Source organism: Ptiloglossa arizonensis, chromosome 4, assembly GCF_051014685.1.
Source record: "Ptiloglossa arizonensis isolate GNS036 chromosome 4, iyPtiAriz1_principal, whole genome shotgun sequence".
Lineage (NCBI taxonomy): Eukaryota > Metazoa > Arthropoda > Insecta > Hymenoptera > Colletidae > Ptiloglossa > Ptiloglossa arizonensis.
Genome location: NC_135051.1, coordinates 10078482 through 10103697, shown reverse-complemented (window position 1 = coordinate 10103697; position 25216 = coordinate 10078482). Strand labels below are relative to the sequence as shown.

The following is a 25216-nucleotide window of genomic DNA, read 5'->3' as shown; positions in this document are numbered from 1 at the left end:
GTCGAGCTGCCAGGGGTCTGGTTGTTCGTTCGGTGTTTACGCGTCCGTGCTTAACCCGGTTCACCGGATTACACCGATTGTTTTCTTTCTCGAGTAATCGCTCGCGTCCGTTCGCTACACGCGAGGAACCCGACGAACACGACAACGCGCGATTCGCGAACGGGACGACACTTTCTCTTCCGAGCGGTTTTTCTTGGACCCGTTAAATGGAAGCTGGACGTTATCCGTGAAACCGCGGGTTCTCCTCAGTGGCCTGGAACTTGCGAGCGTGGACACCCGGGGGACCATGCACGGCAAGGAGGAAAGAAGCCTGGTGAAATCGGAGGATATGTGATCGCTTTGCTTCTCTCGGAATAGGTAAGTAACGCTCGACTCGATGTTTTATCGACCACTTAACCAACGATTCGCGCCGATCGTCTCTCGTTCTCTCCAACTAGAGTTCGATCTCGCGAGGAGAATGGCCGATCGCTCGATCCGCCGATACGTAGAAGATTCTCGTTGCATCGAAATCTGGTCTCGAACGTACCGGTACAGAGTCTCGAGCGCGTTCGTCTCGGGTTCGTCTCGACGCTCATTCCGTGCGCGTGGAAGATCGGTGTTCGTTATCTTGGACGCGATTAAACGTAACCGCTAGGGAGCATATACGATACGCGTAACAGTCGCATCGCGTTACGGACCGATCCAGCGTAAACGAGAGATACCCGAGTCGAAACGCTCGACCCCTCCAGAAAGATTCGTCCATCGGGCCCTGCGCGGCGTGTCCCGTCGAGGGCATGAATTATTTATCGAATGGTGTTCCATCGTCCCGCTGGAGGAGGACGAACGAGGCGCGCGTGTCTTGCCTTTACGATGCTGGGGATTCGTTCTCGACCAAAAGGCAAGAAGGGTGCGAAGTTACGCCCGATCTCGGTACCAGTTTTCCTTTATACCGAACTTTCGGTTCCCTGGCGTATTTCTCTCGCACCTATCTGTCCCGAGAGAAGTCGTAAAACTTCCATCGGAAGCGGACTCGAGGGGAATCCCAGAGCGAAAATAGAAGCGAAAATAGACGCGAAGCTGCCGCCTGGTCCTTCGAGCGAACGAATTACACCATCTATTATCCGGACACGAAATGTGTTCGAATAGTGGCTGGAAAAATTGATCGCGAGTAAGTAAAAGGAATGAAACGAGTTTTCGTCGAAACGTCTCGGGACTCGAGAGAAGGGCGGGAGGGAGGCATCTTTACGAGCCGAATTGGTCGTTGTTCCGTCACGCGTTCCCCTTGAAACGCCCTTAAATCGTTTCTTCCAGTCACGTACGTGTCTCGTTCTCGCGTCGAACGATGTTTTGACCCGGCTCCGGTAACAACGATTCGTTGTCGGTAATTCGAGCGTCGCCCGGCTCGCAAAAGACCGCTTTTCGCTCGGGTTCGGGCGTTTAATTTCCACGAAGACCGGGCAGGGAACAGGTTTCGGAATTACGTGCACATTATTCGCGGGAAAACGAGCACGAGAACAAGCACGAAAACAACAAGAGGCGTACAATAACCCCGCACACGGTTCGCAATCGTCGATCAAACAAATCGTATCAAATTGTTACGCGAAAAATCTTATCGTAAATATTGCAAAGCGCGCGAGTGTTGTCGCAATCTGTAGTACCGTGTAGTCGAATGTGGTCTGTTTACCCTTAGCGCGCACATATAGAGAAACAAGAGAGGGCAGGCAGCGGAGAAACGATCGAGGCGGGTGTTTGTTCGATACGTAATTAATTACGTACACAATTTCTCTTTCCACTCTTTCCACTCTTTCTACTCTTCGAACGTTTTTTACCTTTGACGTAGTTTTCTTCTATACTCGACTGTATTTCCTACCGTACTCAATTTCCAAATACCGGATTCCGTATTGACCCGCCAGAGGTCACGCAAGGGCAGTTAGCTCCCCTGCGAAGAGAAGTCGTAGTTTTCTTTACAGAGTTCTTCTCTATCGAGTTTAACGTTGATCGTAGCCCGATTGCCGTATTCCGTTACATATTTTCGTGTTAATGGGTCACGGGTCGTCTCGTAAGGGCCGATTGTCTCCCGCGCGTTGATAAAAAGCGGTCGGTTCGCGTTTGTTGTTACGTGCGTGCGTACTACATTTCGGTAAGGTTTGTCGAAGAACAGGTCTGCGCGTTCGTGGGAAGAAGAACGTAGGACGGACTCGGGTCTCGCGCATCTATCGTTGCAGCGTCTCGCATCGTCCGATAAATCGTTGGGTCCGTGGCCTCCATCGCGTTCGCGGGAACGCGGATCGCGGATTCGTGCCGAGGGTCTCTCCTCGTCTTTCTTCGTCTTTCCTCTTCTTTCCTTTTGGAGCGTCAAACGATCGGAGCAAAGCTCTTCGCGTGCCGCGCGCGAACCAACGATCCGTATAAGGAGCTGGTCCGGTGCCGGGAGTCGGGAGTCGGTCTCGTCCGGGGCCCGTACCGCGTTCGCGGGGCCTCGAGCGACTCGCGGAGCCGCGATTTCGCTCGGCGACGCGACGACCTCGATCCTCTCCGTTTCTACGTTACGCTTCCGACGCTCGGCTCGTGTGTGTCGCGGCACCGAACGGAATTCGCGTCGCGAGCGCCGGGACGGCGGCGTGCCCGGCGCACACCGACGCGGTGCATACACGCGCCGCGCGTAAAAGCCGCACTTTCTCGCCCGCGGCAAGGCAGCCTCGACGTTACCTTGCCGCGTTGCGTCTCCGTGACTCGATGGTCCAACGAGCGAACAACGCAACCGTCTACGCGCTTCTAGCTCGCCGAGCGGAACGCTCCGTCTCGCCGATCGAAGACGAACATCGACGGTTTACCGTAACCGGCACGATAACCGGCCCATCGCGATAACCAGCGAACAGAGGGACACCGGGAAAGAGAATTTGTCGCGGAAGCGAGCCGCAGCGACCTTTTCTTTGCTCGAACGAGCAACAACTTGTCCGTAGATTTCCGTAATAGATGTAAAATCTTGGAGCAGGTGCTGGCTACCTAGAGCGATATATAACTCATTTATTTTAATCACCGCGATGGAGAAACTACCGCTCGACGACATCAATCGGGGAAATTTGATCGATGGAGCGAATAGTGGACTTGGCTAATTTCTGTAATAGTGCTGGTAACCGGGTCAAATATTCCGATTCGTTTATTTTAATTACAATGAATCTCGGTAACGAGTATTGTTTGTCAAGATCTAACGCGTAGATTCTCTCGAGTTTGCGAAAGTTATACGAAATGCTAGAAATATTTTGGATCATCGAAGGGATCTTTTAGGAATTGTAGCATCATTTTTGTAAAATCAATTGTATAAATTTTCTCGGGGGTACCAAAGTTACAGAAACTACTTCTTAGCCCCTATTATCGTAGTGAAAATAAATCGAAGAAATTCTTTCCTTCGAGGAGGGAGAAGTTTATTTGAACAAGCACGGTCGCGAAGACCTCGTCGAGCGGTCGACGTTCTCGAGCGCGTCAAACTTTTAGGAAATCCCTTTTTTCCGTTATCGTCGTAAAAATAAACCGGGGAAATTCTTTGGCGTTTCGATAACGGTAGAACCCTTCGAATAGGTTGAGCGTAATCGATCTCGGCGCGGTCGGTGATCGCCTCGACTTTCCAAAAACTGTACTCGTTCAGGTCTCGATATCGGGTATCGGGTTCGCGCGGTGAGCGCACCAGTTCGTGGTAGGTGCGCGTAATCTCGGGAACGTCTGCGATCGATCGACGAGACAGGGCGACGCCGTTTCTCTTATCGACGTCACGGATCTTTGAAACGCGGTTCGCCGATCCCCTCGCTGGACGCGCGAATCTCCGTTTCGCTTTCGGACGTGCTCGGTTCCGAGTCGATCGAGGGAACGCGCGAACGCGCGAACGCGCCACTTTATCTCGCTCGAACGCGGACCGTACCGAGCATTTGCCCGAGATTCGCCGCGCGCGTCCAAAGACCATGATTTATTGGTCACGATTAATCGACCAACTGGCCGCGCCACGCTTCGCGACGAGTCATCGCCGACGACGCGTAAAAAAAAAGAGCCGGGATACGTAATGCGTAGTCCATGGACGATGACCGCAGTTTCGGTCCGACTCGCGTGCTAAATAACCGGCGAACCCACCCCCCATCCCCTTCGCTTCCGTCTTTTCAAACTGGGCCCGTCCGTCGCGATTTCTCGACCACCGTCGGACCCTTCGGGGCGTATCGTCGCTGGACATGCATTTCTGGCTTGCCCCGGCGCATACGTGCTAACCCCTGCAACCTCGAGAGAACATGCGTACGTATGCCCCTTACGAGAAACGATGCATCGATACCGTTCGATGCGATCCGACCAACAATTTGCGTGTGTTTCTCGTGTCGGCGTACGCAACAAGTGCATCGAATCTGTGGTTTAGTCATCGTTGATAACGCCCAGAAGAAAAGAAAGAGAAGCGAAGGGGGCACTTTGGTTCGATATACGTACCAAATCGTAATCGCCCACCCCGTTACGAGTATCTCTGTTCCTTTTAAAATGGAAGGGATCGTGATCAATTGCGACTAAAGGTTTCGCGTGTAAAGAAAACTGCACACCGCTTCACCCTGGTGTAAAGAAGAGAAAATCGAGGCGCGTGATATAACGATCGCTCCCTGTCTCTCTCTCGTGCTTCCGTTTCTCGAAAAAGAAGCCCACTTGCGTGGAATCGGTCGTGATTAAACAGCCGCGCTTCGGAGTGAGTCAGCGCATAATAGAAAAAAGAAGTAAACGTTGTATATGGAAGATAGGGGCAGTTTCGGTCGACTAGCGCGCTAAATAACAATCGACCCTCCCTCCAGATTGCTTCCGTTTCTCGGAAAGGGACCCCTTTTGCGCGGAATTGCGATTACTCGAGCAACGAACGAACGGTCGATAACGCGCGAAAGAAGAAAATAGAATGGTCTACCGTAGATGGAGGGTACGTTCGGTGAAACTCGCGCGTCAAATACCAATAAGCTCGTGCCCCCCCGTACACCGGGAACGGTCGGGTTTCTCGAAAAAGGGCCCCGTTTGCGAGGAATCGATCGTGACCGACCGCCTCGAGCTTGGTATTCAGTCGTCTCGCGTTCGTACGTGCTCGTCCATGCAGTTCCGTGGGAGATTAAAGCCTCGTCCCCTCGCGCAGTGTTCGCTGTAAGAGGTCGAGTCGCGGAGATGCCCCCCCCCCCCCCCACCCCCCGTTATCGCTGACAAGCGCAACGAACGAGCGATCATAGAACCACCTGTTTCCTTTTCGTCTCCGACCACCGTTTGCTTCGCCTCGATTCTTTTTCGTCGAGAGGGAAAAAACGAAAAAACGAAAAAAAAAAAAAGAAAAGGGAAAGAAACGTCTGGTCTTCTTGGACGATCGCGTATCGACGCTCTCGGTCGAAGTAAGCCGCGAACGCGGCCGCGTTACCATGTTTGGCGACCCGCTCCCATAAAATTTCTCGCAAGCCGCTCGCCGGTTCGCTCGTTCGCTCGTTCGCTGGTTCGCTCGTTCGCTCGTTCGCTGGTTCGCTCGCACGCAAGCGACCGTGCTCACGCAGCTACACTTTATTCGACGTTTCTCCGACTCGCCTACCGGCCCAAGATAAATCGCGTCGAAGTTGACGCGAACGAACCGCGAGCGCGATCTCGAGTACACGATGCTTCTATCCGTGGAACTAGAAAACGAGACGTCCCGAGAGGAACGGAGAGAGAGAGAGAGAGAGAGAGCGCCACACCCTGCGAGAAGTGCTGGAAAATCCAAGAGAGCGCAAACCTCGCGAAGAGTCGCGTTTCTTCGCTCTGGACTTACGCGCGATTGGAAAAATCGAATCCCTCGAGCTTTCGAGAGCGCGTACACAATTCCGTGGTGCGCGAAGGAGAAACGCGGGGGGGGGGGGGGGAAGAACGATCTAATCTCGCGGTACATACCTTAAACGTATTTATCGTTCGTCTCGGTCCCTTATCGTTTCTAATCGGTAGGAAACGTGTCACGAGCCATAGGTGCTCCTCGAACCGAACGAAACGACGCTTCCGTCGATTCTCTCGAACGCAACGCGTCGATCGACTTCTCTCTATTGTTCTTCGGTACTCTTTCCAACTTTTCGCCGATATTTTTCGTGCCTTTTCCGACAGAGGGAGCCACCTCCTCGGTTTCCTCCGGTCCTCGTTCGCGATCTCCGAGCGGCGAAAGCCTTTCTCCGCGAGCGTTTCCGCTCGATCGGTGCGACACCTACGCCTCCGTTTGCGCTCGATCGACGATTTCCAGGCTATCTTCCCCGCGCGATGGTTAACGCGAGCGGGTCCGTTTATTTGTCCCGGTCTCGGTTATCTGTCGCTCGTGTGGACAAATAAAAAAAACCTCGGAGGCCGAGAAACGAACGGTATCGTCGAGGAACGTTTGCCGATTTATCGCGCACCGCACAGCGAACGGTTGTTTCTCTCCTAACGGAGAATCGGCTATCGGCCGTTCGATGTCCGTGTACGCGCCTGCGTCTTCGTGAACGAATACGGTAAACTGTCTCCTCGTTGGCCTTATTCGTCTCGATCGTCAAACGGAACACCGTTTTGTATTAATATTGCAGTCGTCGATAGTTGAACGTAACGTGCGACGGGGGAACGATGATGCCCCGGTAGCTCGAACGAAATCGGGAGTACCCCGGGGTATGCAGGTATCCGGGGAACGTCCACTTTTCGCTCGTGGAAACGACCTTTTCTACACCGTGCCGCGCGCATTGTGGTGCCGACTGGCGAGGAAAGTGAACGGGACTCGAGGCAAGGAAATTTCTTTCAATTTATTACCCATTCCGGAAATATTACAATCTTTCTTCGTTACGGTGGACGAACGAAAGAAATGGTAAAATTTTGCCCGTATTGCGACACATTGTGCGTCGGAGGAACGAGAGAGTCTTAGATTACTATTTCTTTCGTAAAAATGACAATCTTTCTAATCGAACGTTGAACGAATAAAAATTTATCCAACCGTACGTTGTTTCCAGTGGTTATCGCTATTGTTCGAATGAAATCTATTCCACGCGTCAAGTACGAGAGTCGTGGATCATCGATTTCGATAAAAGTTACAACCGAGTGAAAATTTATCTCGATAAGTATACGGTACTTTCGTTGCTTGTTACTCGAATAGAATACCGAGGTGGTTATCCGTGCAGAGAACTTTTAATTCTCTAATTAAGGAACCGCGTTCGATTCCGCGTGGGCGACTCGCCGGGCTCGGTTCGGGCCCATCGGTCCTCAGAGACCCCTCGGATGTCCCTCGTAAACGTAACCGGTGGTGGGAGCAGTTTCGTTTCAGCCGTTCGAGAGAAAATAGTTTTTCCTCGTCCGGAAATCAGTGTATTCGGCGCGGTCGTCGTCGAGTGAACGACATTGAGCTAGGTTACACCGAGTGTCTGATACGCGTACCAAGTATTTGATTCGTATCGGACGCTACTCGGTGTAAATAATGGCGTATCAGGTTGGTACGATACGTTCGAAGAAGGACGTGTCGAAACAAACTAATCGCTTATCGATCACCTTTTGCAACGGTGTAAACACTCGTGTATTTTAAAAACGGCCCAAGTAAGTTCCCCTGGAATCTCGTTACAGTCGTGTAAAACTGGTATAGTTAAAATTTTACCCTACGGGAAAGGGTCATTTTATCCCGGACGACGCAACGTTCGCAGCGGTATCGTTACAAATAAATAGAAAAAAGTATCGAGGTAACGGTTTCTGTTTACGTAACATATTTTTCCATATCTATTTCCATCAAGTGTTTGAGAAAATGTCGAGCATCGGTACACATTATTTCTATCTTATCCCAGTTTTTTTTTTTTCGAAATTCGAGGCGCTCGCGGTAAATATTGTCGTTCGATGGTAGACACGGTGGTATAAACTGTTTCAGCGCAAAGTTTGCGCTGTAAACGAACTAGTCGCGAGTACGTTTTGGGGCGTCGCGACGCCGGCCGGGGTGCGCGTCGCGCGGCCACCGATCGCATCGAGCCCTCTCCAAGTAAAATGTCTGGTATCGATTGGACGCGACGCGACGTTTCGTTTTCGTGAAGGGACAATCGCGAAACCGAGCAGCGAACGGAAACCAACGTGCCGCGATATTTATATTCGAAGAATGCCTTGCGTCCTTTTAAAGAGTTTCGGGACCACCGTGGCGTTCGTGTATTATCGGCCGAGGGGCTTTTAAAAAGTTTACCCTACCGAGACCACCGCAACGCGGACCGGAATATTTTACGTGGGAAGAAGGAACGCGAACGAAAGCCGCGGAATTTCGTTCGATAGACGACGCCCGACCAACTAGTTGCGCCGCGTAACCATTAATTCTCGTGAAAATGTTAAACATCGAACGAACCTAACAGATCCCCGAATCGGTGCACCGAAACCATCTATCGAATTGCATCGATATTTTATTCCAAGCTTAGTCGATTTTTAGAAACGTATTTCGATCCAAGCTCGAGAGAAAGTTAGTAAAAATTCGATTCCTCGTGCAACTTGAGCTCTTTATTTTTGGAAGATTTCTTCCAAACTTCTCTGCGTATCGGTGCTTCGATCAATTATCTTTCGATCGTAAATATTAAAATGTTTGTTTCGCTGTAAATATTATTTATATTTAAATCTCGAATAATCGAAAACTTGTTTCGACGATTACGTATTTTCGTGAATGAACTCAAGGGGGGAAAGATGATCGATCGATTAGGTTTATTCTCGCTCGGGGCCTTTTGTCTTTGTCCGAGGGGCAGAAATACGCGCATACGTAGCGCAACCACGTGGGTCCGTTTGGCGTTTCTCGTCGTCTGGTGTCCTCCTTTATCCCACTATCGTCTATTCATAGACGAGAAAGCAAGCTGTCACGGTGACGGACGCTCGAAGACAAAGCGGGCAAAAAGAGAAACGTGTTGTCGAGCGTCGCGACGAATCGTCGTCGTCGTCGTCGTCGTCGTCGTCGTCGTCGTCGTCGTCGTCGTCGTCGTCGTCGTCGTCGTCGTCGTCTGTCGTTGAATCCTCAAGGATGCTGGAGCGCGATTATTATCTCGCATAATATTCGACGCGTATGCTCCTTGTCCGATAAGCAGAAAGACAGAGTTCCGGAAAGGTTTGTGCTCTTGCCGAAAGATATCGTTCCCCCTGTAAGAAAACTCACAATTAAATGTAAAATAAAGTTAGATAACAACAATGTACGTACCAGAGCTTGGAGCATAGTTCCAATTTGAAGTTTTCGAGCGTTGGTCGATTATCCTGACGCACCATTCGAGCGCGATTCTTTCGGCGTTAATTTTAACGACGCTGCTCCATTTTTGCGACACGTCGTCGCAGTGACGCGCTCTTAAATAAATCTCGCTGCCAAATCGCCGGCGTTATCTCACCTCGAAACTGATACCGACGATAGAGCAAAGATATACGTCTTGAACAACGAAGAAACGTTCGTAATTTGTTACCGGATACCGAGGACGAAGATCGGTCTCGTTGATGTTTAGGCACACTTTGTGCACAGCTGGACGCGGACGAGGTCGTCGATCTTACGTATCGTTGCTCGACCTTTCCGTCGAAGGAATTAAAAAATAAAGAAAATGCGTGCCAATCCTCGTTATCCGGATACCGATATCGAGGCGATAACGATCGCGACGCAAGGCGTCGTCCTCGGGTAGGGTCGCGGAGGAACTCGCGTCGCAACGCAGTCTAGAGGAATCGTGCTTATCGTTCGATTCACATGTGCGCGTAACGGGGAGAGGCGACGACTCATCGACATTCGTTTTCTTTTTTCCTCCCAGGTGAAGAGCCGACGGGCCCAATCGAGATGGACCGGTGGCCTGTGCGTTTAGCTATACTGGGGATGCTGGTCGCGAGTCTCCGAGCTACCGACGACTTTCGGCGCATTTCCTACGAAGGTACGTTTGCTACGCCCTCGATAAGCGATTGTCGATCGTTGGTCATCCGCGATAAGTTTTCGCGGTTACGAACGAACAGCGACCCTCCGGTTCGAAGAGAAAAATCACCAACGATTTGCCAAACATCCGGGGAAAAATAAACATCGGTTACATCGACGATAATTTTAATCGAAGTTACAAACTCGATGACGCACGCACCCTCGCTCGCTATTCGTCCGATTGGAAACAATTCTGCAACGTTATTTTCTAGGAACGGATAACGCGCACTTTCGACGAACTGTTAGCGAGCAAAAGAATCGAGGACGGAGAATCTTCGTTTTATCAAAGTGTAAAAATATATTAGTCGTTCCGTAGATACTGCAACTATATCCCGGGGCCCTGTTTTGAATATTTGAGGAAATATGCGTATGCATCGGTTGCATCGATAATTTTAATTTAAATTACGATGTGTGTATTATTATCTTATCATCGAGATACGAAACAATAACGTACTCTTACGGAGTATTAAGTAACACGTGGAAAGCTACGAGTCGGAGGAGTAAATTTAATTATCAATATCTCCTATATTTGTTTGGCTGGTTCTAAATAGATAAAATTACCTACAGAGAAGGGAACAATGAACGATACTGGATAAATAGTAGATTTTTCGTAAAGATAGTATCGTCTATCCAAGATGGATTCTGGATTCGAAAGGGGTTCCCGGTAAGAGCTTGGCTCGACAGCTTTGGAGCTTTCGAGTCGAACGGGTTCGCGGGTGTAGGCACGTCTAGGAAGCAGAAGAAGAACCCGTCTTCTCGCCCACGGTCGGTCGTCCGTAACCGCTGGACTCTGTACGATCAGCGCGTGCTCATCCTTTTCCAGCGAAGAGGTTCTCCAATGGTCGTGGCGTGGGTGGCGAGGCGAGGCGAGGCGAGGCGAGGCGCGTTGGACGCGTGGCTGTTGCGCGATTCGATCGACTCGCGAAGGTTGCGATCGCGTGTTTCGTCGGCTCTCGCGCGTTCCCAAAGAAGCGAAACGTTCGCGAATCGCGAAAGAATGGATCCACGGGGACCACTTTCCGCTCCGAGAGCGTAGGCGTCGAGCATGGCACGCGTCGGCACGCGCGCGTATCCTCGCGACGCGTTTCGATTTCTCCCGATCCAACCCCACTCTTTTCCCCGAGTACCGATTTCGAGCTAACTCTCCCTCTCCGCGAGAACCCGAGTTCCAAAGTTTTGGGTCCGGCGAACGCGAGACAACGTCCCCTCGCGTTCGTCTCGCAAGTGCACGCTTACGCAACGCTCGAAAGACTCTTTCGTCCACCAAGGCTTTCGTGAGGGTAAACGCGGAGAAAAATCGTTACGAAAACGCAGCGTCGTACACGATTACGAATACGCGGCACACTCACCTAAAAAATTTTCTAGAGAACGCGCTCTCTTCTTTTATTACCAGGACGTTCTTTTCGTTGCCGTGACTCGGTAATTCAAGTAACCGTCCGATGATTATTCGGGGCTAGTTTCTTCTCCGCAGGTGTCCCGATACTTTCGGAGAGGAGTATTGCTTTCCCGGTCACTTTTTTCGACCGAATTTTTTTTTTCCCGAGAAAAATCTCCTACTACTCGTTCCTCGTCGTTAAGAACGAATAAGATGCGATAGCAGAGTCCCATATATTTCCTTTCTCCTGTAATTGATCGGCCTCGAACGTCATCCTACGGTTGGAAACTTTTGAGTCGCGCTTCGATCTCGTTGCGTCATTGTCGATAACGGAGACGAAAATAATTCGGTTTTCGCGTTAAGTAGCGACACGGAGACGAAAATAATGTTTTCATCGATCCGTGGGAATGGAAAGTCGTCGACGATCTTCCAGCGGCGAAACGAGAGCGAACTTTGCTTCCCGACGCCGATCGAATTTACGGCAGCAGTCGCGACGACGACGGTTCGGTTTCGCGGTTTGAAAGCGCGTCGAGCACGCGGCGAGGAACGCGACGAGCCGGCTTCGAATCGCTCGCCGCTTCCGCGTTGTCGTCGAGCCTGGGCTCGTTCGTTGTTCCCGCAAAGATCGCGTTCGAAAGAAAACGATCGAGAATCAATGTAAAGTGAATTCTCGTTCGTAGTCGACGGCCATATTTACGAGGGAAAGAATCGGTGACCTGGATAGCTCGACGGTGTTCCGAACGCTCGATCGGTTGATTTTCTCTCCCCTGCGCGTTGCGTGCTCGCTGCAACAATCTCGCGGCGCTCATTTTCCTCGTGAAAATCTTCTTTTCTACCGATTCTCGCGCGGTGTTCCACGCTTGGCTGATCTCGACGGCGATAGCAACGCTCGTGGAACGAATGAAATCCCTCGATCGTGGAAGGAGAATCCATCGAACCGCTTTTTTCGTTAAAAGCACCGTCGTCGTCGTCGTCGTCGTCGTCGTCGTTGTCGTCGCCGCAGCTCGCTCCGCAACGCTCTGAGCCCTCTTCTTGTCGAACGTGGCGCGATCGAGCCGTCGCCTGCTCACCGAGAAACCGGCTTACGGTGTTTTCATCGAGGCTCGCGTTTATCGCGAATCGACCAACGACGATTCTCGATCGAGCCTGGAAGATGCCAACAACCGGAATCGAGTTTCCACCGGCGGTACGTCTCTCGTGCGGGTTTTATTCGATTTCTCGCTAGGCGAACGTTACATACGTATCGATCGCGAGGGGTAATCGACTCCAGGGATCCGTTTCCATTCGCTGGTTCGCGGTAGCCACGGTTTCCGCGAAACGGAAACGATTAAACAAAGAAACGCGTGCATCGATCGAGGTGGATAGACGGTTAGAGGGACAAACGAAAGATAAAAGACCGGCAACGAAACGAAGAAGCAGCAGAGAAGAAAGAAGTTTTAAGAGGAAGACGGAGAGAATGGCGGGGCTACGTACATCCGTACGTGTGCGTGCGCGTGCGTAGCGAGGGGGAGGTGCTGGTAGGGGATCGAGGAGAAAAAGAAAAGGCGGAGAGTGAAGGGAGGATACCCGAGAGGCCTTCGAGATCAGGTTATGCTAACTGGGGCCCGTTCGTCCCACACGTATCTACTTATAAGCACACGTACGTGGTCGCACGGACGCTGGCGTGCGCGACGGTGTAGGTTTCCAGAGATGCGCGAGCGCGTGCGCTCGCTCGCTCGCTCGCTCGCTCGCGGACACAGGTTAACAGCGTACCTGAATACGTGGAAACGCGAGAGGTACGACGAACCGCGCAGCTACCTTTGCGGAATCGTTTCTCCGCGTCGGCAAACCGGCTGAAAAACAACAAGACCAAGACGAGTGAAAGAGGAGACGGGAGAAACGAGCGAGGAAAAAGCTCGGGAGACGCTAAGCTCGCGGTTATCGCGAACGACGGAAAGGTGGGCCCGTTTCGCGCTACGAGACCCCTCGACGACTCTCGAGGAACACTCGCCTCGAATTTTAGGCAACAGCTGGGTTTCGATCGGTCCGGTTGGTTCTCCTGCCTCCCGAGGCAGGATAGAGACGGTTCGGCGATCGAGTCTTTGGCGAATCTCTCGTTCTCGTGTTCCTCTCGGAGCCTGTCGATGTCCAAACGACGCGTGCAAGAAGCAAAAAGGTGAAAAACCCTCGGTCCCGAGGAGTATCGTGTTCTCGAGCGGGCAAAGACGAGGGACGGATGCCGCGCGACGCTCCTTTAACGTCGCCAAACTAGTTTGTCCGGAAGAGAAGAAAGGTTCGAGCGCAAGTTCGCGGAACGCGAACGCTCGCGAAGTCGAGAGGGTGAAAAGAACCGGCGAAGATGGCGACGGAAGTCTTTGCGATTGTCCGTGTGTACGTCCTGCGGGGCGAACGTTCGTGATTCGGAAAGCCACCGCGATGGGGGTTCCGACACTCGCGAAAGCTCGTTAAAGAGGGACCGTTCCTCGGGCCCCGAAATCGCGTCAGGCCCGAAACGAAACTCCTTACCGTTTTCGTTGGATTCGCGCCTCTTTCGAGCGGCGTGGAAACCTTGTCGCGTAGCAGAAGCTCCTTAACGAGCCCCGAAATCGCGTCAGGCCCGAAACGAAACTCCTTACCGTTTTCGTTCGATTCGCGCCTCTTTCGAGCGGCGTGGAAACCTTGTCGCGTAGCAGAAGCTCCTTAAAGGTCCCCTTGGCGAGTCGGAGTCTCGGGGCTTCGAAAGTATCGACGAAAATCGGCCCTCACGACTCAGTAAAAATCGTAAACGTGTTCCAGATTTGGCGGAAACTAGCCTGTTTCAACAAGAGGGCGTGACGACGTACTCCCAGTTGCTGTTCGACGTTGCCAGACAACAGGTCGTCGTCGGTGCACGGTACGTACGGACACGCGTCGATTTCTATCAGAACCGATCGAACGCGGAAACAGCCTCCAGGGCACCGCTCTGTTCGCAAAGCCTCGTAACGTTCGAAGCCAAGGAGCTGGCGTTTCGCCAACCTGCCCCCCTCGACCCGACGCATTTCTTTACCACCTCGAACTAGACGCGTCGCCTCGCGAAGCTTTTCCTAGGATCGCGAGCACGAACGCACCAGACACGCAGCCAGCAACGAGGAGCAACGTTCTTCTTGGACACGCGCCAAATTGGTCGTGACTTTGATTCGTCTCGCGCGAGCAATCGCGAATCGTTTCTCCGATATTTCGCGGCTTTGGCCGAAAACGCGTGATTCCATTTTTGGCACTCGGTCCAAGGGCGCGTTCCCGTTTTCAGCAACCGGCCGGTTCGCGTGCCCACTTCTCCCTGTCGCGGCCGATTTTTCAAACGGAAGATACCGGTCGCCGATGCTCGGACACCTTGAAAACTAGGCGCGCCTCGCGATCATCGCGGGGACTGTTCAATCGGAGTACGCTAGACGCGATTTCCACGAGGCCTGCAACGAACGGGTGGAGTTCGAGCCTCGCGCTAAAGCGAGTAAAGTCGGCCGGGTCCGCTAGAACGGCCGAGTTAAAAGGCAAAAGTTGAGCCGCACTCTTCAGGGCGGAAAAACCGTATTTCTTTCTACGATGAAAAAACGAGGAGGAGGTTTTCGATCGAGGATCGTACGTACCCCGGCGTGGAAAGGAGAGTAACCAACAACGCCCCCGTGCTCTTTCTATTAATAGAAGCTAGTTATTAGCCGCGACCTACGTACGAGCTCGCGACTCGCTCGAAGGAACGCGCTCGACCGCTTATCTCGTTCGGGGAACAGCTCGCGAATTCGAAAAATCGTCGCTCGGCCTTCGCCTGGCCAGGGAACAGCTGGCTGCGGTCGATCTGGGCCTGAAATGAAAATTCGCGTCGACTCGGAGGGACTTGGTGTCTCTCGCGGCGAGGTGGAGAGAAAAAGAACCGCTGGGGGAAAGGAGAGAAGGGTGGTGAACGTCGTGGACGGCGCCAAAGTGTCCCGGTGTGCGCTTACGCGTACGCGTACGCGTACGGTCTTGGTCGCGGATAAGTCTCTCGCGATTCGCTCGATCGACAGGTAGACCGGTGCGTGAGGCGAATCGCTACGAGGCTAACAGTCGAAGAAAAAGAAGAAGAAAAAGCAGAAGAAGAAGTCGTCGCGTTCGTCGCTTGAGAAATCTGTCGCGAGTCGCGCGCGCCGAGATTGGAGCGGTGGAAAGCGTTGGACGCCGAACGGGACGCGGTGGCGTGGCGTGGTGTGGTGTGGCGTGGCGTGGCGTGGCGGCGGCGGGCTGGCCGCGTGCACGCGACACGGCGCCACGATTTGCATTCCTACTTTAATTCTCGTGTGCGGCGATCGTCGTGACGTCACCGAATCGCAGATTATCGAAAGCGCACCGCGACAGGTACACAAGATCGGTAGATTTATCGCTACGAGATCGAAATATCGGCCCGAGGTCGCCTATTCGTACACCCTCCGCCCTGGAACGCGGTCCGTTCCCAGTCCGTTCCGTACGTAGTCCTAGTTGTTACCGTATTACGATGGTAACAATTTCTCACCCAAGTTTCGCCCGATACACGAGTGCACGCGGAGCGTGCAGAGTACGGGTAGACGGAACCGAGAAATTAGCCGCAACTAGCCTTAACAAGAGGTGTTGCAACGAAGAGATAGAACGGAGTCGAGTGCATCGATAACAAGGGGACGAGGAATCGTTTAAATTCACTCGCGTTTACAGCTCTCGAGGCTCGCGTTTCGGTTACAACTGCCAGCGAAGTAATTATCGCAATTTTCGCACCGCGTTATATTCTCTGGGTATATCCGGAGGGTATTTGAGAATACGCGGTGGAGAGAAAGGGCGTGCTCGCCTCGGCTCGCCTCTTCGTTCTTTTCCAGGATCGTGCACGCTCCGTTTTCAAACGAACCTCCGCCACGCCGTAAATAATTACGTTTATCGCGCGAACACGCCTCGCTTTCCGCGCGATATTTCTGCTCGACGAGTCCGCTAGACCCCTCGCGTCAGCTACACCCTCGGACGGCTCGCGCGACGTCCCTCGATCTTTCATTTTTTCTCGTCTCGCTTTCTCTTTCGCGGTTTTCATCCGTCGTCGCGAGGTGATCGATTTTTGTCCGAATTTCTAGCTTCACCGAGCAATGAAAATTATTCACCTTTTATCGAGATAGCCAGTTCATCGAGCGGAATTTTCCCAAGAGTTGGCTACGTTGAACTTTTCGTATTGTATCGCAAATATAGCCCGACTCGTCGCGCTCAAATCAGCTGCCGGCCGAGACGAGTGCAAAGGGTTACGAACCCGAAGCACGGAATCACGGCACAGGGTACACGGTCCGTTCTCCTTTTTTCGTATCTCCGTTCTCAAAGGCGGGCTCCAGACGGAACTGGACGACGCGGCCGTAGTTGGCCGAGCGAAAAGATGGTCGTAAATTGCCGAACAAAGAGCGTCGTCGCGCGAGGGAGCCCGTCGTTCGTTTAGCGAACAGGAAGCAATCTGTTTCAATGGGATTGCTCGAACGACGCGCTCGGTTCGCGAGTACCACCTATATACCTACATACGTACCTATTCGAGTCTACGATTTTGGTTGCATCCTTTCGGAGCTTCCAACACCCCGAGAATTCGAGAGTGGACAACGGAGGGGTCCTCCGCGCTCAGTTTCGCCCTCGGTGTCACCGTTGATCGCCGCGCGGTGCACCGCACCGGTTAAATAATAATAATAATAATTACTCGGTCAAAGTATCGGGCGCAGTCGCGGCGGGCGCCCACGTAGGCGCCGTTTATGCTTCGCTGCGAGTTTCCTGCGGGCTAGATCTGGCGACGGCGACGGCGACGGCGACGTCGGGGGACCGGCTCTCTCCGGTCCGTTGCTGCCACGGGTCTCGAGGACCCGGGCGGTGCGACGCGGTGCGGCGCGGCGTGGCGCGGCAAACGAACACTTTTCTAAGCGCGTATCCCATAGGCACCGTGAGCAGCGTCCCACGCGCCTCGTCGACCGGTCCGCAACCGATACGGGACCGGGGGCCTGTTTCGAATTCAAAGACGCTCGTTCACCGGCTCGTGAACGCGGCCACTTTCGATTCGAGCGGACGATCGATCATTACGAAAGAGTCGCGAGCCGCGACTCGCGACTCGCGTCCACCGGCACGACTCTTCTCGATCGTCGGAGGATTCCGAGAGAAGAGGGAGGTAGGTTGGAGAACCCTCGATCGGTGAAAGATCGCGTAGCGCGTGCACGCAATGGTGTACCGTTACCAGGGGAGTTTCTCGGATTCTCGAGAAGGTTTCGTTTCCATTTTGAAGCATCGAGCGCGAGACTCTAGCGTTCGCGGGTACCACCGAGGCTTTGGCTACGCTTCGTCCGGAATTAGTAGTCGTCCTGGACTCGGTATCCAGCGGTTAGCAGTTTTCTCTCGGGTAATTTTCGCTGCCGGAGTTCGTTACACCGTCACCGTCAGGGTGGAGCCAATGTTCGACGTACCGAACAATTTCCTCGATTTCCAGGGACAATCTCTATCGGCTGACTCTGACGTCGCTGACCGCGCTCGAGCACGCCGGCTGGTCAGCCCCGGACGACAAGACCAACACCTGCCAAAACAAGGGCCAGAGCGTCGACGACTGTCGCAACTACGTCAAGGTGCTCCTCAGCAATGGAAAGAGCCTGTTCACCTGCGGCACCTACGCCTTCAGCCCTTGGTGCACCTGGAGAGAGGTAAGTCTCGAGAGGTGGTTCGATGTTCGGAAGCAAGGGGAGATCGAAACTCTGCTCGTCCCCTAGATCGAGAACATCAGCAGCGTCACCAGCGAGATGCCAGGTATCGCCATGTGCCCCTACTCGCCTCGCGCGAACGTTACCGCATTGTTGGCCAGAGGACCGACAGGTGGACTCTTTACAGGGGCACCGACCGATTTCTCCGGGGCCGATCCCGCGATATGCAGAACCCTCGCCATACCGAATCTTCGCACTCATCAGTACGATTCCAGGTAACTCGATAGCCCGAATCTTTCTCGCGATACCAAGTTCCCCTTTGATTCTGTCACGGTTGCTTCCAGATGGTTGAACGACCCGCAATTCGTCGGCAGCTTCGAGACCGAGGATCACGTCTACTTTTTGTTCCGCGAATCCGCCGTCGAGTACATAAACTGTGGCAAGGTAAGAAAGTAGACACAGACCGTGATGCGATCGGCTCGTAACAACGTCTTTCGTTGTTTTCAGAAAATTTACTCCAGAATAGCCAGGGTGTGCAAGAACGATCGAGGTGGACAGATCATGATGAAAGACGTTTGGACGACGTTCAGCAAGGCGCGTCTAAATTGCTCCCTGCCTGGCGAGTTTCCCTTCTACTACGACGAGATCCAAGGCGCGGTCTATCATCCCGAGGAGGGCATCGTCTACGCGACCTTTACCACGCCTGTGTAAGTACGACGTAAAAGCTGGGAAAATATTGGCTCCGGGTAGCCTTCCTCCAAACTCTCACGAATCTTTTCTGTCCGTGCATTCGATTGCTCGACGAGGCGGGAGGACGAGGTAGGTAACGAATTCGCGAAATTTCTCGAATCGTCGAGGAGAGAGAGGGAGAGTCGCCTCTCCGATCCCAGCCTGCGATGCTCCAACTCTCCGCGTTCTCTGTTCAGAAACGGCATAGCCGGTTCGGCCATCTGTGCGTTCAACATGTCGGCGATTACCGCAAGCTTCAACGGACCCTTCAAGCACCAGGAGAACACTGGTGCCGCCTGGGAGAGGAGGCAAGTCTCCCATCAGGACAGACAACGGTGCGGATCGTCGTTGAACATCGCTCCCCACCAAATCATGGACAATCAAAGGTATCAGTTGATGGACGACGCTGTCCAGAGCACGACCCTCGAGCCTCTTCACACTGCCATACTCGAAAGATTCACGCTGATCGCGCTCGATGTGACGCCTACCAAGTTGCATCGCGGAGTCACGGTGCTGTACGTCGCCACCGACGTGGGACTCGTCAAGAAGATCTCCGTCCTACCCAGGACCCAGGAGACGTGCATCGTCGAGGTCTGGGGACCCATGCCTTCCACTCCGCTTACTTTACAATTCTTAAAGGACACGCAGAGTCTGTACGTCGGCACGGAGATGGGATTGTCGAGGTACGAGGAAAGCTCGGTTCACCTATCGAACATCTGTCCAAGTGCGTTTCGTTTCTCCGCTCGTACAGGTTACCCGCTGCCCAGTGTCATCGACACCGTAGTCGTCAAGCCTGTCTGAACGCTCAAGAGCCGTATTGCGGCTGGAACGAGCATCTGATGAAGTGCGCTCCGGCTCCGAAGCAGAACCACCTGGCGAACCACTGGCACCAGGAGGTTACCAAGTGCCCGGTACTCACGGATCCCGTCGACGGTGGTTGGAGTGCCTGGAGTTCTTGGTCAGGCTGCCAGCACGGCGCCGCCGAACACGGTCACTCCCATTCCCACTCCCACGCGCACGCTCACTCGCATTCGGAGCACGCGGAGGTTGGTACTCTCGACGAGTGAGAAACTCGCAGGCGAAGCTGACCGCGAATTATTTTCCGTAGACGACGACGGACAGCTGCCAGTGTCAGACCAGAGAGTGCAACAATCCGCCGCCTCAACACGGCGGCGAGACTTGCACAGGTGCCAAGGTCAGAGTGACCAATTGCACGGTGCACGGCGGCTGGACAGCCTGGTCCGCTTGGTCCGCCTGCTCGCAGACCTGCGGCTTTGCCATGAAGACCAGACGACGATCCTGTACCAATCCGGCCCCCGCATTCGGGGGACGGGTATGCGTAGGGCACGATCACGACGACATCGTTTGTATCGACCTACCGCCTTGCCCCACGCCGGCCAAAGTCACACCACCGCCTCAGAACGGACAGTGGTCCACCTGGGGTGCTTGGAACTCTTGCTCGCGACCCTGCAACGGTGGTACGCGATCGCTTCTCGGACAATCTCCGACATACTAATCGCTATATATTTTCTTTCTGCATCGTAATCGGTATCGCAAGTGTGTTTCCATCGTAGGGATACGAATACGAAGGAGAACCTGCGAGAGTCAGTCCCAGCGCAAATCCGGCACCCTCGAATGCAACGGATGCGACTTCCAAGTAAGAATCGAGTCACTCTTCGTACTCGAAGAGCCGTTGGTTGTAACCTCTCGTTCTATACCCGTCGTTTATTCCAGATCGAGGAGTGCAACACCCATCAGTGCGTCGAGATCAAGAGATACTCCGGATGGACACCGTGGCTGACCGCGAACACGACCACCTTGCAAAGTGGGAACGTCGGGTACGTCGGATACGTCGAGAAACGCTTCCGATTCAGTTGTCGAGCCCAAACGGACGATCCCTCGAGCGTCAGGGTGCAACTGGCCAAAGAGGAGGAACGTTATTGCAGAAACGACGGCTCGTGTTTAAGGGGAAGCGGGAATCAAAACGGATACGGGGATCTGACAACCGAGAGCGGCTGGAGCGAGTGGTCCTCCTGGCAACCGTGCAATCGTCCTTGCGGAGGAGGCTTGCAACACAGGGTAAGTAACGAACAACGTCTCCCAGTTTATCCTTTCTATCGTTTGCCGTTTACACAGGTCAGGCAATGCGAATCCCCGCCGTGCGAAGGCACCGTGACCCTGCAAAACAAAGTTTGCAACACGCATCCGTGCAGGTCGAGCGCGACAGGTTCCAGCACCGTGCCAGGCGTCAGTAACGAAGGTCAGTGGTCCTGTTGGACAGATTGGTCCGAGTGCTCGGCCTCTTGCGGTGCCGGGGTTCGCACCAGGACCAGAGAGTGCCTCGGTCTGGAGAGCTGCGAAGGCCCGCGATTGGTCAGGGAGACCTGCGAGATGCCCAGCTGCGAATCGTTGGCCGGTTGGGACTCCTGGTCACGGTGGACGCCCTGCGACGACGATCATCAGCAGCATCGGAAGCGACAGTGTCTTCGACACGGCAACGGGTTGTGTCAGGGGACCGGTCGAGAAACTCGCGATTGTTTGCCCGATTGCACCGACAACGGTGAGGAGTACCTCCGAGGGCAATTCAGCTTAGAATTCTTACAAAGGCCCTCTCAACGGAGGGAGAAACTCGCGTAGAATTTCCCTTACCCGAGGGAAATCCTCCCAACTAGCTTTCGTTTTTGTTTACGCATCAGCTCCCCACGGTGACATCTACTTAACCTCGAGGCTTACTCACGTCCTTTGATTTTTCAGACGTGAACGCGCTACGATCGAGCGTGGAACGTTCCGGAGTAACGATCGGCGCGGTGGTCGGCAGTTGCGTCGTGGGATTCCTCGTGGGTTTGGCACTCACGGCGATTTTGAGCTTTTGTTACTTGAAGCGACGTCAGCAACGTGCACCCGGCAGTCCTCACTACGTCAGCAAGCAGAATCCTTACGTTACGGTTCCGTTGAAGGAGGTAAACAATCGAGTGACTCTAGTCGGTCGATAAAAACGCGATAAACGAAAGGGTTTCGTTCTTCAGGCTAACGCCAAGCGGCAGCCCAGCTTCTCCGGCAGCACCAACGGCAACGGGACTCTTCGCGGGAAGAACAACCCGAACGTAAACGGTCTGGGTAGCCCGAAACTGTATCCCAAGAGCCTCGACTACGAATCTGCCACGTTGAAGCGCAACAGCCACGGCCAGCAACACATTCGGGTGGACTTGGACCAAGACAAGTACTATTGAACCTAACGACCGATTACGTACGGAGAAAGCAAGAGTTTATTTTCCTGCGAGAACGCACAATCGTGTCTGTCAACGACAATTGACGCTACGAAGGCGAAAATAGAAGCAGTCGACGATCTCGTCTTCTCTCGTCTCGTTCTGTGCACGCGTCTCGGGGAACACCGACGAACGATCGAAATACTTTTGCGTCGAGGAGAACATTACGCGCCGTGGCAAAGTTGTGAATACGCACGATGGGAGAGGAATTGTACATATACACTCGGACATACGTACCTATACGACGCACATAACGTATATACGTAAAGGAGATTACACGTTACTCTTGTTTATTTTAAAGAAAGATGACTTCGAGTTTTATATCGAACGATTTAGTGCCATTACACGGGATTAAACGCAACGTCGAATGTGTGTGTGTGTGTCTGTGTATGTGTGTGTATGCGTGTGCGAATCGAATTGTACCTAAGGAATGAACAAGAACGCATGCGTGCGTGTACGTACAGTGTGTGTGCATTCGAGACACATAGCGCGTCAATCGCGTTCGTTTATTGGCTCACATTGAGTCGTGGAAACGCGTCGAGTTACATGTAAGAAGAAGAACCGAGAATAAAAAAAAAGACGATCGTCCGCCTCGAATTAGGCGGCGCGAAACAATTCGACTCCGATTCGATTCGAGTGAACACACACCTCGAGTGTAGACGAATCTACGGATAACTTGTTGATCTCTTCGTTCGAAGAGTAAACGAATAATAACGCCCGAAGAGTTCGTCATCGCCCCTCCCAAGGGGTTGCGATTGTTTCGAGACGCGTCGATCCGTTCACAGATCTGCGGCGAACTCTTCGATCTTCTCGATAGCGTAATCCATAGCAGCTTTCGTCGGTGGAGGTTGACAAGTAACGACCATGCGGAAGAAATTGCCGATATTCTTGTAAGAGAGGGGCGTGTAGCCGACCATCAACGATCCTTCGACCATCATACGTTCCTTGACCTTGGAGGCGACTTTGTACAGCTTCTCCCACCAGTCCTGAGTCTCCTCCTGACCGCGCATGCTCGGCGGTATGTACCTGAAACGAAGCAAACGAACACTGTGCGAAACTTTCTCGAAGGATCGCGCGATTACAGCGAATGGTCGTTCACCAGAAGCAAATATTGCAGCCCTCGTATTCGGGGATCACCGGGCGAAAACCTTGACGGTCCTTAATCCGACGGAAAAAGTAGCCAGCAATGTCCATGGCGTGGTCCACGGATTCGCGGAGTCCTTGAGTACCACGTGCCTTCCACATCAGCCACAGTTTGGCACCGTCGACCTGCGACGAGTGTTACGAGCTCTTATCGTAGAGATCTTACGAGCATCACCGATCGTCTCACCTTCCTCCCACACTGAATGCTCTTGTCACCCGTGTCCCACTTCACATCGTAATGTTTGTCCTGCTGGAAGAGATACCTCGCGCCGGCGCAATTCGCCTCCTGGAGAATATTCTTGTTGACCAGGAACAACGAGCACTGGAGCGGAGCCCCGAGCATCTTGTGCGGATTCCACGCGACGGAGTTCGAGCTGTATCGGTTAGAAAGATATCGTTCGAACAGCTTGGTCTCTCGGGGCAAGGGACGAGAAGCGGTGATGTGCCATTGAATCGATAAACGCGGATAACGACCGTTCGGCGTAATTAATTTGTACGTTAAGTAAACATTTCTGTTTATATTTGAGAATGTTCGACGATAACTCGCAACTATCAATAGGACCTGAACAAGAACCGATTACTTTATCTACGTACACGGTATTGCGTTTGTACAGTCCGCTAAATGCTTTATCGTTTTCGTTTTTTTTTGTTCTTTTCTTTTTTACGAAGAAACGCGAGTGGGACATAGAAAAGGGCATCGTTCTTTAAAGGTACGACCGATCTAGTAGATGTTTTCACGAAGGAATACTTTTTAAAGCTGTACACAGGTTCACCGAGGTTAAAGCGAGCGAGGCATAAAAAGATCTCTGTTCGATCTGATATCGATCGACATACGTACAGCTGGATACCCTGTAGTAGTTTTTGGTACTTCTCCGAAAGCAACAAGGAACCGCCCAGGCAAGCCTGTAACAGAGGACGGTCGGTTCGTGGCATTCTTCGCTGGTCAGTTATCATTGTATCGGTATACGAACGTCAACGTGCAACCATAGATCCTCTTCTCGACAGATCGCAGCGATCTGCGGTAGCGGATCGAAGGCACCTAGAACCGTGGTCCCGCAGGTAGCGTTGACGAAGAACGGTAAGTCCCCTCGTTTCTTCACTTCCACGATCGCGTTCTTCAACTCGTCCGGTCGCATACGGCCCAATTCGTCGCACTTGACCTGTTGCGAAGACGGACGATGCTTATCGAAAGAAAATTACCGTGGAAAGTTACCAAACGTCGCGCGCATACCTTGTAGACGTTATCGGTCCCCAAACCCAGCCAGTGGGCCCCCTTCTCGATCGAATAGTGACCAGCCTCGCTGGTGAAACAGACCAGAGGCGGTAGACCCGCGAGTCCCTTGGTCTTGATATCCGGTAACATATTGTATCTCGCCAAAACCATACCGTACATGTTGGAGATGCTCCCACCGGGACTCAGAATACCATCGCCCTCGGGTAACGGGGAATACCCCACCAGTTCCAGGGATTTCTGTATCACTTGTCGTTCCATCAGCGTGAACACGGGGGCTACTTCGTACGTGTACCTAACGAAATATACAGCTCCCTCGTCGTCAAAATCACAAGACAATTGTCGCTAGACCCGAACGAATGTAATAACAATAAAAAGAATATTGCCCACTTACTGGCTGGTGTTGAAGACTTCCGTCAGCCAGGAGCCAGCCAGCCCGTACTCGTCGACGCCAGCGTAGAGCTGATTATGGAAATGTGGACTGAACGTCTTCACCGAGTATCGAATCGTCTGGCGTATCGCTTTCTCGATTTGCTCTCGGCTCGCCGGTTTCTCCGCCAAGTAGATCGCCAATTTTTCTTCCTTGTAGACCGATAAACCGATAAACCGATAAAGAAATAACCGATTGGGTCGAGTTCGCGGATCTTACCATCTCGTCCGGTTGAACGAATCGCAGGACGGGTTCGTTGCCCGAACGATCGAAGGCACGTTCCTCTTGGAGGATGTCGATCAGTCGTTTCATCAAATCGAACGTGGTCATCTCGGTAGATGTTGATGCTTCCATTGCGTGCGAGGAACTGTACCCGATCGAGCGGATCGGATCGGATCGGTTCGATTCGGTTCGCGAACGAGTCTCTTCCCTCCCACCAGTCTCCGCACAAGTTTTCCTCGTCTATTGCACGGTCGCGTTAGTTCTCGAGTTCACTT

General features: G+C 52.9%; 2 protein-coding genes across 6 annotated transcripts; one reads left to right on the top strand and one right to left on the bottom strand.

Moving 5' to 3' along the window:
• Sema5c (Semaphorin 5c) lies at positions 1 to 24660 on the top strand. 5 transcript variants are annotated; one of them, XR_012991782.1, is made up of 16 exons: positions 1 to 357; positions 9735 to 9851; positions 14040 to 14136; positions 17716 to 17923; positions 17990 to 18195; positions 18265 to 18364; positions 18428 to 18627; positions 18847 to 19332; positions 19401 to 19695; positions 19758 to 20127; positions 20224 to 20306; positions 20384 to 20728; positions 20786 to 21209; positions 21404 to 21609; positions 21676 to 23551; positions 23816 to 24660. XR_012991782.1 is itself a non-coding variant. In XM_076309614.1 (16 exons), the coding sequence occupies exons 2-16, from the start codon at positions 9761 to 9763 to the stop codon at positions 21877 to 21879; spliced, it is 3234 nt and encodes a 1077-aa protein (XP_076165729.1). In that variant the 5' UTR covers positions 1 to 357; positions 9735 to 9760; the 3' UTR covers positions 21880 to 24660. The 5 variants fall into 5 exon arrangements, 3 of the variants coding, with proteins under 3 accessions (XP_076165729.1, XP_076165728.1, XP_076165727.1); XR_012991781.1 differs by having other exon boundaries at positions 21676 to 23768; positions 23826 to 24660; XM_076309614.1 differs by having other exon boundaries at positions 17990 to 18026; positions 18108 to 18195; positions 21676 to 24660.
• Positions 22189 to 25216, bottom strand: LOC143145850 (cysteine sulfinic acid decarboxylase). Its single transcript, XM_076309618.1, has 8 exons — positions 24939 to 25216; positions 24684 to 24871; positions 24290 to 24584; positions 24030 to 24218; positions 23897 to 23961; positions 23246 to 23432; positions 23015 to 23184; positions 22189 to 22941 (listed from the first exon to the last, which is right to left on the bottom strand). The coding sequence occupies exons 1-8, from the start codon at positions 25071 to 25073 to the stop codon at positions 22695 to 22697; spliced, it is 1476 nt and encodes a 491-aa protein (XP_076165733.1). The 5' UTR covers positions 25074 to 25216; the 3' UTR covers positions 22189 to 22694.